This window comes from Pelodiscus sinensis, chromosome 5, assembly GCF_049634645.1.
Source record: "Pelodiscus sinensis isolate JC-2024 chromosome 5, ASM4963464v1, whole genome shotgun sequence".
Lineage (NCBI taxonomy): Eukaryota > Metazoa > Chordata > Testudines > Trionychidae > Pelodiscus > Pelodiscus sinensis.
The window spans coordinates 129,726,423-129,739,473 of record NC_134715.1 but is presented as its reverse complement, the minus strand read 5'-3'; the positions used below and the strand labels follow the sequence as shown (position 1 = coordinate 129,739,473).

General features: G+C 40.4%; 1 protein-coding gene across 2 annotated transcripts in view; it reads left to right on the top strand.

Annotated features, from left to right (window-relative positions):
* Positions 1-12,183, top strand: part of DNAAF9 (dynein axonemal assembly factor 9) — a 112,592-nt gene extending 100,409 nt beyond the window's left edge. For both annotated transcript variants that reach the window (XM_075931017.1, XM_075931016.1), the window contains exons 35-37: positions 817-882; positions 5,562-5,655; positions 8,113-12,183. In XM_075931017.1, the coding sequence (XP_075787132.1) occupies positions 817-882; positions 5,562-5,655; positions 8,113-8,225 (273 nt within the window). In that variant the 3' untranslated portion in view covers positions 8,226-12,183. The remainder of the gene's footprint in view (positions 1-816; positions 883-5,561; positions 5,656-8,112) is intronic.
* The last annotated feature ends 868 nt before the right edge of the window (positions 12,184-13,051 follow it).

The window sequence follows — 13,051 nt, the reverse complement described above, 5'->3', positions numbered from 1 at the left end:
TGCACACACTGCATTAACTTTACCTTCTTGTCCATGCACATGTTGATACAGGCCTTAATTAGATGGTCGTGATTTCTCTCCTACAATAAATAACCGTTTTTTCGACAATTATGTATTCACTTGTGTTGCATGTTGGAATGCAGCATAAGCTGAGAAATTGAGACTCCCCCAAAATCAGGGAAGTTATTAGCAAATCTGATAGAACTGAAAAGGTTCCTACCCCCAGCCCTGCTCTCGTGCCACACTGCACTTATTGTAGGTGTATTTTAAATTGAAAATGTACCTGCTGTTATGTATTCAGATATTATTTCTAAATCATGCAGCTTCTTAACATGGCATTTGTCCATTCTGAAGACTAAGTCTGTCAAAAATTGAACATTTAAAAAAATAAATAATACAGTTGGATTGCCATGCTGCTTATGTCCGGGTTTTTTTGTTTTGTTTTGCTTTATTTTTACAATAGTGATTGAAATTGTCTAGTTAAAACACCTTCAGAATTATTTGTTCTGTTAACTAAAATACATTATAAAATATTTGTTAGTTTTTTTCATTTCTTTTTGTAAATATTGAATCTAAAATGTCTTAGCTAAACAATGCAATTCAATAATCATGTCCACTTATTTAGCATTCATGCACTTTTTAAAAAATACCTCTTATTAGGGGTAAGCACAATTATGTATTGTTACATATTGCTGCCTTTTTCCAATTTGGTAGTTGTACCTTTCAGTTGCTCTTTTTTCCCTTGTACTTCAGTTATAGTATAGTGTGGTGTTGCCCTGAGCATTAATTGCATTACTGGTATCTGAATCTGTCTAGAAACCTCAGAGGAAAGCGTTGAAAACCAGAGGAATGCTAACTCAACAGGAGATCAAAAACATTCATGTAAGTACACGCTGTTGGCATCAAGGCTTTATTTTGACCCTCACTTCCAGAAGTTCCCATTTACATGATGGAACGCCGTAGTATAACTCGTGTTCTAAGTTTCTGACTTGATGAATGCAAAACTATTACTCCTGATGCTGTTAAGCTTCCAGATAAGTGGTGGGAGTGCTGTATAATATCATTAGTTTTCCAGTAACCCAATTCTGTAATAGAGTTCTGGAAGTGGGAACATGGGGCTGTCGCATCATAGCAATAATCACATTTTCGTAATAGTGATGGATCTATTTCCATTAATTCTTGAAAGCTTATGATACCTACTGTTCATCTGTGCTCTCCTTTGCATGTGAGAGGCAAAAATAAACTCATGTAAAATGCTTCTGCTTTCTGTAGCTGCTGTGTTAGTCTGCCCTTGCAGCGGCTACTGTTAGTTTGTTGGAAATGTAGTGAAGTCTAGGCAACAGGCTGCCTTAGGAAACCTGTCATAACAGAACATCCAAAAGCAACCCTCAAACTACCTTTCATCTCTGTGATGCAGCCTGTTTCTTAGTTGTTAAGTAGTTAAGTCCTATTTTAATGTATTATTAAAGAGTTCTCTGTTGTGCATGCAATACAGGACAGATTTATTGTGTAAGGAAATAGTGTGCATGCCAGTGTTCTCCTGTATGGAATGAAGACTGATGCACAGAGTATTTATAGTTACATGTGCATTGAGTGTTCCCTCATTTCCTAGGCAATCAAAGAGATACAGTCTGAGATGTTCAGATACTATAGGGACAGGAGTGATGTAAGCACCTAGGCTTTTAGATCTACAGTCTCAATAAAGAATTAGAGGGTGATGTTGATTTTCATTAATTACATGGGCTTCTAGAAATTAGGTTCTGTCAAACTAATCTCAAACAAGATACCAAGTTTGGTTAGCTGATAACACTCATAATATTGACATAATATACTGAGATATCTGTAAAGCTTTGACAGATGTGACATCTTGATTAAAAAAACCTACTGTGACCTAGAACTAACAATGCACATATTAAATGCATTAAAAGCTGACTAACTGATAGGTCTCAATGCAATTGTAAATAGGGAAAAGTCAACAAGGAGTGTGTTTCCAGGGAGGTGCCCGCAGAGATTAGTTCTTGGCTCTGTTTTATTAGTAACTTAGGAGAAAACATAGCAACACTGGTAAAGTTTTCAGATGGTACAGATTTGGGGGAATGATGAACAATGAAGAGGAGAGGTCGCTGTGTAAGAGCTATTGGGATTGTTTGATAAACCGGGCACAAGGACACAATGTGTATTTTAATATGATTAAACATGTATATCTAAGAACAAAGAATGCTGGCCATTCGTTGCATGATGGAGGAATCTATCCTGGGAAACAGTGGCTCTCAAACAGATGTAGGGGTCATGGGGAATAATCATCTGAACTCGCGCTCCCAATGTGATGCAGTGGCCAAAAGGAACTGGCACATGAACTTGCAAGTCCATTAGCAAAAATGTTTAATAAATCTCTAAACTCAGGGGTTGTACCATTTGACTGGAGAATTGCTAATATAGTTCCGATTTTTAAGAAAGGGGAAAAAAAGCGACCCGGGTAACTATAGGCCTGTTAGTTTGACATCTGTAGTATGTAAGATCCTGGAAAAAATTTTGAAGGAGAAAGTAGTTAGAGACATTGAGGCTAATGGCAATTGGGACAAATTACAACATGGTTTTACAAAAGGTAGATCGTGCCAAACCAACCTGATCTCCTTTTTTGAGAAAGTAACAGATTTTTTAGATAAAGGAAATGCAATGGATCTAATCTACCTCGACTTTAGTAAAGCATTTGATACAGTACCACATGGGGAATTATTGGTTAAATTGGAAAAGATAGGGATTAATATGAAAGTTGAGAGGTGGATAAGCAACTGGTTAAAGGGGAGACTACAGCGGGTCAAACTGAAAGGTGAACTGTCAGGTTGGAGGAAGTTTACTAGCGGAGTTCCTCAGGGATCAGTTTTGGGGCCAATTTTATTTAATCTTTTTATCGCTGATCTTGGCACCAGAAGTGGAAGTGTTCTAATAAAATTTGCGGATGACACAAAGTTGGGAGCTATTGCCAATTCAGAAAAGGATCGGGATATCATACAGGAAGATCTGGATGATCTTATAAATTGGAGTGATAGCAATAGGATGAAATTGAATAGTGAGAAGTGTAAGGTTATGCATTTAGGGATTAATAACAAGAATTTTAGTTATAAGCTGGGGACACATCAGTTGGAAGTAACGGAGGAGGAGAAGGACCTCGGAGTCCTGGTTGATTATAGAATGACTATGAGCCGCCATTGTGACATGGCCGTGAAAAAGGCTAATACGATCTTGGGATGTATTAGGCGAGGTATTTCCAGTAGGGATAAGGAGGTGTTAGTGCCATTATACAAGACATTGGTGAGACCCCATTTGGAATACTGTGTGCAGTTCTGGTCTCCCATGTTTAAGAAGGATGAATTCAAACTGGAACAGGTACAAAGAAGGGCCACTAGGATGATCCGAGGAATGGAAAACCTGTCTTATGAAAGGAGACTCAAGGAGCTTGGCTTGTTTACTTTAACCAAAAGAAGGCTGAGGGGAGACATGATTGCACTTTTTAAATATATTAGAGGGATAAATACCAGGGAGGGAGAGGAATTATTTAAGTTTAATACCAATGTGGACACAAGAACAAATGGATATAAGCTGGCTAGTAGGAAGTTTAGACTTGAGATTAGATGAAGGTTTTTAACCATTAGAGGAGTGAAGTTCTGGAACGGCCTTCCAAGGGAAGTAGTGGGGGCAAAAGATCTATCTGGTTTCAAGATTAAACTAGATGGGTTTATGAAGGGGATGGTTTGATGAGATAACATGATCTTGGTAACTAATTGACCATTCATTATCAGTGGGAAATAGGTCAATGGAGGGATGATAGGAGTTACTATAGAGAACTTTCTGGGTATCTGGCTGGTGAGACTTGCCCACATGCTCAGGGTTTAGCTAATCGCCATACTTGGGGTCGGGAAGGAATTTTCCTCCAGGGTAGATTGGCAGAGGCCCTGGAGGTTTTTCTCCTTCCTCTGTAGCATGGGGTACAGATCACAGCTGGAGGATTCTCTGTATCTTGGGGCCTTCAAAGTATTTGAAGGCTTCAGTATCTGAGATATAGGTGAGAGGATTATTCTAAGAGGGGTGGTTGAGATTCTGTGGCCTGCACTGTGCAGGGGGTCAGACTAGATGATCATAATGGTCCCTTCTGACCTTAAAGTCTAGGAGTCTATGAAAGCAGATGCCATCCTGGGATATATAAACAGAGGAATCTTGATTGGGAGCAAAGAGGTTTTTTTTTCTCAGTTGCAGGAGGGGCGTTTGCCATTGTGGTGTCCCCAGTAGGTAGGGCCCTACCAAATTCATGGTCCATTCTGGTCAATTTCATGGCTACAGGTTTTTTTAAAATTGGTCGGGCAGAAATGTGGATACCTGGCTGCCCCAGCTGCAGGTGGAACACAACCCCCCAGCCTCAGGAGGAGCTGCTGTGGGGAAGAAGCCCCGAACTCAGTGCCCAGAGCTGGCCCAGAGACTAGGCTGCATCAGCTGCAGCTGCCAGAAGTGAAAGTTGCCAGCTTATCAGAAGCTGCTGCAGAAGGAAGCCCCGAACTCCATGTCTAATGCTGGATCAGGAGTCATTGCGGAGCGGGGAGGGAAGGGAAGTCTGGAGCCCAGTTCCTGCAGTTCAGGCGTGTGTGTGTGTGTGCGTTCACCACCCTCATTTTTGTGCTGCCTCTGGAGGTATACTTGGGGACGCCTGGGGAAGAGCAGCTGGGGTGCTGCCTGGTTGGTCCAGTAGCGCCGAGGAGCGGCGCTGCAGGACCAACCCAGCAGCCCCAGCTGCTCTACCCCAGGCGAGAAAAGCCTGGTCTGCTGTGGGGCGCCATTAGCTGCGCCCCCCAGCAGACCAGGGAAACCCGGACGGCGGGACCGTGGAGATGTGCCGCGGTCCCACCTGCATTCTCCCCAGCTTTGCTCCGTGTCTCCCTGGTCTGCTGGGGTGTCTCCAGGAAGACGAGGAACAAAGCCGCGGAGGGGCTCGGGCAGCCGGGCAGCCCAGGCGCGCTTGGGCTGTCCCGCTGCCAGCTTCCCCCGAGGCTTTGCAAAGCCGCGGAGGGGCTGGGGCTTTGCAAAGCCTCGAGCAAAGCCGGCAGCGGGACAGCCCAGGCGTGCCTGGGCTGCCCCGCTGCCCGAGCCCCTCTGTGGCTTTGCTCCGCGTCTTCCTGGTCTGCAGACCAGGGAGACGCGGAGCAGCTTTTCTCGCCCCAGAGTATACGGGCGGCAGGACCACGAGGTCCTGCAGTCCGTGTCCTCCGGGGCGAGAAAAGCCCCGTTCGTAACTGCAGATCCGACATAAGTCGGATCCGCGTAAGTCGGGGACTGCCTGTATAAGGAAATTGCTAAAGATACTGCAATCGCATTACTTTGTAAACCAGTTCTGCAAATTGTCTATCTCCTTCAAAGAAAAGGTTAAGCACTTTTGTAGTGGGTTTGTAAGTGTCCCGAAAGAGGCACCTATCTCTGCCCCTTCTGTTTGACTGCATAGACTTACACACTCATAATTTAGACTGTCGGTAACTCTGAATGTCTAATGGTACAATGTTTGCCTTTAAATGCAGATGAAGCGCCACTTGGATCCACTTCCAGCGGGTTACTTTTACAATGGAACTCAGTTTGTGAATTTCTTTGGGGACAAGATGGATTACCATCCATGTATCCTTGAACATGTGTTTAAACTCATGGGTATTTTTGAAGAAAGGATCCTGCAGTTTTAGACCAACCTGACACATGGACTATGGGGGCAGATCATTATCCATAACAGAGCCAACTGACTAGCTGGTGATTGTGGGAAGTGGAAAGTTTTGGAGTTTAAATAAGTGTGTGACCATTTGCCTTACCAGGCTGTAACATTTAATAGAGCGCTCCCGCAGTCACAGTGTAAGAAGATGCATCGATCAAAGCAAGGGTCAGTACACAACATAAGATCATCTAGAAAATCAAGTGCAGTATAATACTGACGTTTTCCAAAACCCTGTTAGCCAAAACGCTGCATTATCTGACTCCCTTCCTTGTCCCCATGGTCTGTTTTAGGGTAATATCTGGTTACGGTGAAGACCACCATGCTGCTGTGTGTTTCAGATAATCAGGAGCCTACTATGCAAATAAATAGAATGCAAAGAATCCCTTATCTGCCATTCAATAGAGAGTGGCGTGCTTGTGTGCGTGCGGCTTCCAGAAACCAAAAAGAGCAGGATCTCTGACTACAAAAAGACCTCCTTTTTCTGTGCATGGTGAAGTCTTATTAATGTAAAAAGCCTTTCTGTCCTGATTGATGAGGAAAAACCTCAAACATACCCACTTAACACTATCTTCTGCTTGCGCACCAAATAAATCAGAAGCATGCGCAGGATTACCTTGCCGGATGACTTGTGAATTAAAAAATGGCTGCGCTTCATTTATTTACAAACTGTTGCTTGAGTTCCGTGCCCTTTACTTGCTATGAGCAACCGGCTATGGCAAGCATACATTGAACTCTGAAATTAGCTGTTTTTTCTTAGGTCAGCAGAATTTGTTCCTGGTCAGGACAAAGGAAAGTATACAAAGATGAAAAGGGCTTTAATGAGTTTCTTTCCTGAATCACACTGATTCCATTTACACCTGAATTAGTGCGCTGGATTTTGTCTTAATATTTGGCAATAAATCCAGAGTCAGATTAACAGAGCCCCTCCCCCCCCGCCTCACTGTACAATTCCTCAAGTGTCCATCACAGTTTCTAATATTTTTGTTCTAAGATTCTCTCTAAGCCATTTATTTTTTTATTGTCGTGCCTAGGAGCCTAAACCATGGACCAGGATTTCATTGCGCCAGGTGCCAAATAAACACCAAACAAAAAATTGATGTCTCTGCCCCCAAAGAATTTACCTTGAGTCTGCTTTTGCGTTCTCAATTTAATGTTCAGCCTTTCAATCAGTTACAGTCAGTGACTGATTGTACTGATTGTATTTTCTTAGGAAAGCTTCTGGTAGAAACTTCAATTCATCTTTGAGCAAGAACAGCCACTTGTCCTTCCATAACCTATATATTGAAGATTGCCTATCCTAGAACTGGAAGGGACCTTGAAAGGTCATAGAGTCGAGTCCAGTCCCCTGCCTTCACAGCAGGACCAAGTACCATCCCTGAATTTTTGCCCCAGATCCCTAAATGGCCTCTGCAAGGATTGAACTCACAACCCTGGGTTTAGCAGGCTAGTGCACAAACCACTGAGCTATCCCTCCCCCTGTAACCTAAGTGACACTTAATTTAAATTCCTAAATCATCAGACCTCTCCTCTCCTCTCCTCTCCTCTCCTCTTGCATAAACTCCCCAATCCTGGTCATTTCGTAGAAAAATTAGGGGAAAACCAAAAAAGAGCAAGATCTGACTACAAAAATACTCCACGTATGTTGACCTTGGATCCTGAATATTAATATAGCTATTTCTGCTGTTGGGATTTTGGCTTTTTTCTCTTATTGAAACCTGCTAAATCAAATTCATGTAATTGTGGTATGTTACACCAACTGATAGATGAGATTATCCAAATAATTTAACATAGCATCAGCCACGCTTTCACAGCCATTAATACAGCGTAATGGGAATAATACCTTTTTCTCATTTACCAAACTGTCCCAGATTAAATCCAATACTTTATAAAAATGACACAGACTTCCAAGGTCTAGATGCTACTGGAAGTAGTCAGGGCTACTTTTTTTTAGTAAATTGAAAAGTCAGATTGAATCAGTAGCTGGTGACTGGAATCTCATCTTTTCAAAGAATTCTCTCCACTAACATCATATTGAACCTTGGAATGATTTTAGGGAGGCAGAGACAGGTCATTATTATCATTATTGTCCCTTATCTAACCTGCTGGTGTTTTAAACAGCCCTTATTATTTTTTCCTGTTGAGATTAAAAACATTACCACATAACTTGTCTCTTCCTGTGGAGGAAGAATGTTTGTTGTCAGTTCAGACTCCAAGATATGCTAATGCACTGCATTATTGCACAAGGAGAAACATTGTGCTCTTAATATGCAGATCTAACTAGTTCAGTTGCTCAGTTAGTCCATCCTGTTCTCAGTCTAATGCACACTTTTTATTTGGGTGAATGCTTTTCCTTAGTATTTCAACATCAGTAATGGACCAGTTCATGAATGACTACTTAGAAGAAGCTAACAGAGAAATTGAAAAATACAACAGAGAACTAGAAGAACAAGAATATCATGACCTCTTTGAGCAGAAGACATAAGCATGCATGTTTGTGGTATTCAGTGCATATAAACATTGTGGGTTTCTAAACTATCATCTGACTATCTGTAACTGAAAAATGCTGTCAGCCTTGCTGGTTAACAAGAAAATGAAAAGTAAATGTGTTAGTTTTCAGCAGTTTTAAAATGAGGCTTCATTCCTGTAAGGCTGGCATTTCAATCTGATAGCTACTTTAGTTGTTTGTGCAGTCTGGTTCACATCCACTTCAGAGAAATTCCAGATTGTAAAAAGCATCACCTAGAATTTATCTGACTAGCAGTGGAAATACTACATTAGAACTGTGTGTTCTAATAGCCCTGTGTATGAGCATGACACTGGTTTCTGATACAGATAATCAAAAGCGTGGAGCTCATTTCTCTGTATGGCCTGCACAGAATGTGCACAGGTGTCCATACATGAAAAAAGGGCCAACAGGTTTTGCACCATGACGTATTTCAGTATGAGTTTGAGCGTGTTCCTAAAGCGAGAAATGGGGGAACACTTGAAAAGCTCTGAAAAGAGCACCTGAGCTTGCTGCTGCTCTCCACAGCTCATTTTCTCATGCAACACTGTTAGTGTCATGCAGAATGCATTATAGGCAGAGTCGTATAAGCTATGCCCTGCCGTCCCTTGGGAGTAAAAGGGTTATCCTGTAAACTTTCCTGAAGCCCCAACATCTGAGCAAATCTGGCTATGAGCCAGGGATCTTTTGGCTCAAGAGATGAATTATTTGTCGTCTCTAATTTGTTTCCAAAGGTAAAAGATAACTTAAAGTACTTTATCTGTCAAGCTTTCAGGAAAGTCCATGTGCCCATGCCTTCCACAGAACTAAACACTGAGTTGGATTGTTGCTTTTCTTGTTTGCTTTTTCAAACTGATGTCACAGGGAGAATTATGGCACCTTGTCCCGTAAATTAAACACGAACTATTTTGAATGTGACTACACAGAACACTGTCCAAGACGCTGCAGGCTACTGACTAACATCATTGTAAGGCTTCCTACCTTGAAAAACAGATTACTGTAACTCACTGTGTATTTGGAAATCAGTTTTGTGGAAACCAGCCATCGCTGAACATTTTAACTTGCATTCTCCTTTGCCTCAGGACCAGATAAGGACCATCTTTTAGTGTATCTACGACCTTTGCTGATCAGAAGTATTTGATGCAATAAGGATTTATTGAAGGAATAATTCTGTGTAGTACGCTTATAATAATGAAGCTTAATTGATGTGTTCAGACAAGAAAGCTACAATTAACTCCTGCAGTCTGGTGAAAGTCTACATAGAAATGTGGATGCCTTCTTTAGGGAATAAGTTCTTTACATTTGGAATCAAAAACGGCTAAAATTTGTTAGATTATGAACATGAAACAATTTAGATGAAATATTAGCATGTATCACTGCTAGCTTATCTCTATGAGCTGCCTCTGCTCTGATCATTAAAATATACAGATGTGATAGGAATGTTCAGACTTTGAATTCCAGCTGGGGCAGATCAGGATTTAAATGTTTGTAAGTCTGCTTCTTAGATAGTTTTCATACTAGACATTAAAAGCTTTCAGAATGTAGGCATTATATTTCACACCATAGGACTTGAATTAGATAGAAGTGGTTTCCTTATAAAGTACAGTAAAAGCCAGCAGTTAGTTCCAAGTTTTGTATACTTTCTGGGGCAAACCATAATACAGGTATAAAGCATCATCGTAAAGCTCGAGAAATATCTATGCATGGCCACACTTTAGTCTTTTAATATACTTAGTGCCTGGTAGGGTAAACGTAGCTAACAATTGATTTTTTTGGGAGTTGTCAGTGTTTAGAAACTAAGTAAAATTGGCTGTGGAAACTACATATTAAGCCAGGATTGATTAAAAACACAAAATTCTGAAGGTAAATATTGCAACAAAGGGGGCATTTGGAAAATAAAATAATTCTTTGCCAATATAACTTAGCATAAACATTGTGTGCTCCTTTTTAGCATAAATTTGTCTAATCTGCAAAAGCCATATATCTAGAATAGCTGTATGACTATGTAATGTCAGATATCAAATACCAGGAGCTGAGACAGCAGGCACTTTGTTGACACTTTGTCTCAACTCGGAAATCCGTAACAGATTATGTTTTAAGTGCAATTGATAGATGATACTGTAGTTTACACTCTGCTGAACTCTTTAAGAATTCTAATTTGTGCGGCTCTTGAAAATAAATATTGATGGGCTGATTCCTCAAGGTTTCCTATAATGAGCTAATTAAAATAGATGCCCTTTGACCAAAACAGGAAATAATAAACAGATTAAATTGGGTTTATTGCTGCACAGATTAAGCTGTTTTTAAAGCCTGAATCAGCAGAGTTCACCACAGCACAGGCATAGTATAGATACTATATTCTGTACTGCATGCTGAGTGGTAACAGTAGCTGTGTAATATGAAGAAAGACCTTTCACCATACTGGTACTATTTCAATTAATATCTTTTGGTATTGACATAATTTGATTACCTCAGCTTTTAATGTTTAACTGTGATTTTTTTTTAATAAAAATTACCGAACTAGTGAAACTGTGACAATGACATCCTTTAAACATAGCAGTGCCTTGCATATGGCGCCATCGATGCACTAAGCGAATTACGGGAGTGGTCGTCATGGGTTGTATTGCTTGCACCCCTTTTTTAAAGGAGAAACGGTGTTGGTGAAAGGACTTACAATTAACCTAGTGAAAACTATTAGCACATATGGTTAAATCGTTTTTTATTAAAAAAAAAAACTCTTTGAGGACTAAAATGTATAAATACTTGATGCCGCTAATGTTTTATAGCAGTTGCTGATTAATTTTGGAGTTGCTTCCAACAGTTTCCAGCCCCCTTTTTTTAAGGGGGAAGGAATATAATTTTTGTACTCTGTCAGAGATGTATATACCCTACTGAACCCTAAACTACAGGGTAATCTGGTTTTTATTTTTTGAAGTGGAAATAAAAATTGGGTTAATAATAAATATCTAGTTTTGAAACTTTTTAGCTACTGTAAAACAAAAAAGCACCATCTCTCGATAAGCTGTAAATGTTCAAATAAGTAAAAAGTGCCATTATACTTTCTTTTTACTGTATAATGAAAATTGATAACAGTAACTTTGTGTCCAGGCATTTCTGGAATTGTGATGAAGTGCTTAAGAGTCCTCAAAGGGTTTATATGCTTCGCTGACCTTAACGTTAGCAGCTTGTGTTGTTTCTCACAGAGAATGAGTGTGGTCAGAAGTTGCTGAAGTTATAGGGATTAAAAAATGTGACGAATTTAGGAAGGGAACGCTTGCAACTTGAACTGACCTGTGAACTAGGATAATTTCTTTTGTAAAACTGTGGAGTTTGGTATTCCCATTTTTACACCTTCGTACTTAGCAAAAATGATTGCAGGAAGGGTTTACGTTGCAATTAAAAGTTCCCTATTACGTTTTATATTGAGGTTTTTCTGAATTTGCACAGATATAAGCTCTGGAATGCCTTGTTTGGTATTCTTAAAAGGGAAAATTGTCACTAGTATAGTAAATCGTAAACTGTGAGTTGTTAGAACAACATTGTTAATCTAATTTTAGATTGTTAAAGATGTACCTCAAAAGGCTAGTGAGAAATTGCTTCATTGTTACACGGTTGTCAAATACTAATGGAAGAAATCTCACTTTACAATGTGCCAAAATTCACTTTTATACTAGTTTTCAATGCTTTAATATTTGCAACTTGTTAAGTTAAAACTTGTATTTACAAACACTACTGTAACTTCAGTGAAACTGAATTGTGTGATTGAAGCTTTTTTGCTTATTATTGTATTTATTATACAACTTGATTCAGTAAATATATAAAATTACCTTTCCATTTATTTTTGTATTGTTTTACATGTTTATACCTGCAGTTTGTGTGATTTTTACAGTTGTAATTCCAATGTCATGCTAAGAAACAATAAACTATATTCATTGTCTCTCATTTGATTCTTTGAAAAATTGAACAAGGTTAAGGTTATTTAAGCTACATTTACTTTTTAAATTAAGTCTGTATTTCGGGGTGGAGAACCTAAGGTCCGGGAGCTGCATGTGGCCCCTAGCTTGCCTGAATCCAGCTCCCGAGGCTCAGGGCTCTCCCCCAGCATTGGGGAGCCCAAGCTGGCACCACCCCCACCACCACCGCCGCCTCCCCGCGGGACTGGAGTGCACAATCTACTAGCCTGAGCCCCCATCCTCCTAAGCTTTGGGGTGCAAGGGGAAGGTAGGGAATGTCTTTCTGCCTCTGTCAGGGGCCACATAAGCTTCTTGCTTGTTCCCCAAATGGTTTTTCTCTGTCAATGGCCCCCTACCCAAAAAAGGTTCCTCACTCTTCCCATATATGATTGTACAGGAGAGGTAACTAAAAAGGAAAACATTACAACAAGATCACTTGTAGCTAAAGCTCCCTATGGACATTTTAAAACGTTTACAGTGAGTGATCTCTGCCAACAAACCCATAAGAGAAAGGTGCTGTGTTAATGTCTGACCATATGGAAAGCCACTTAACTATGGGTAAAGTTCAAGCCTGTGATTTGTTATTGGTTGTGCCTACGCAAGGTTTGATTTTTAACCAGTTGCCCACTTGTAAAAACAATTATGATCATTTAATCCTTGAAGAAATTCACTTAGGGTATGTCTACACTACCACCCTAGTTTGAACTAGGGTGGTTAATGTAGGCAACCGGAGTTGCAAATGAAGCCCAGGATTTGAATTTGTCGGGCTTCATTTGCATATTGCCAGGCGCCGCCATTTTTAAATGTCCGCTAGTTCGGACTCCGTGCCCGCGACTACACGCGGCACGAACT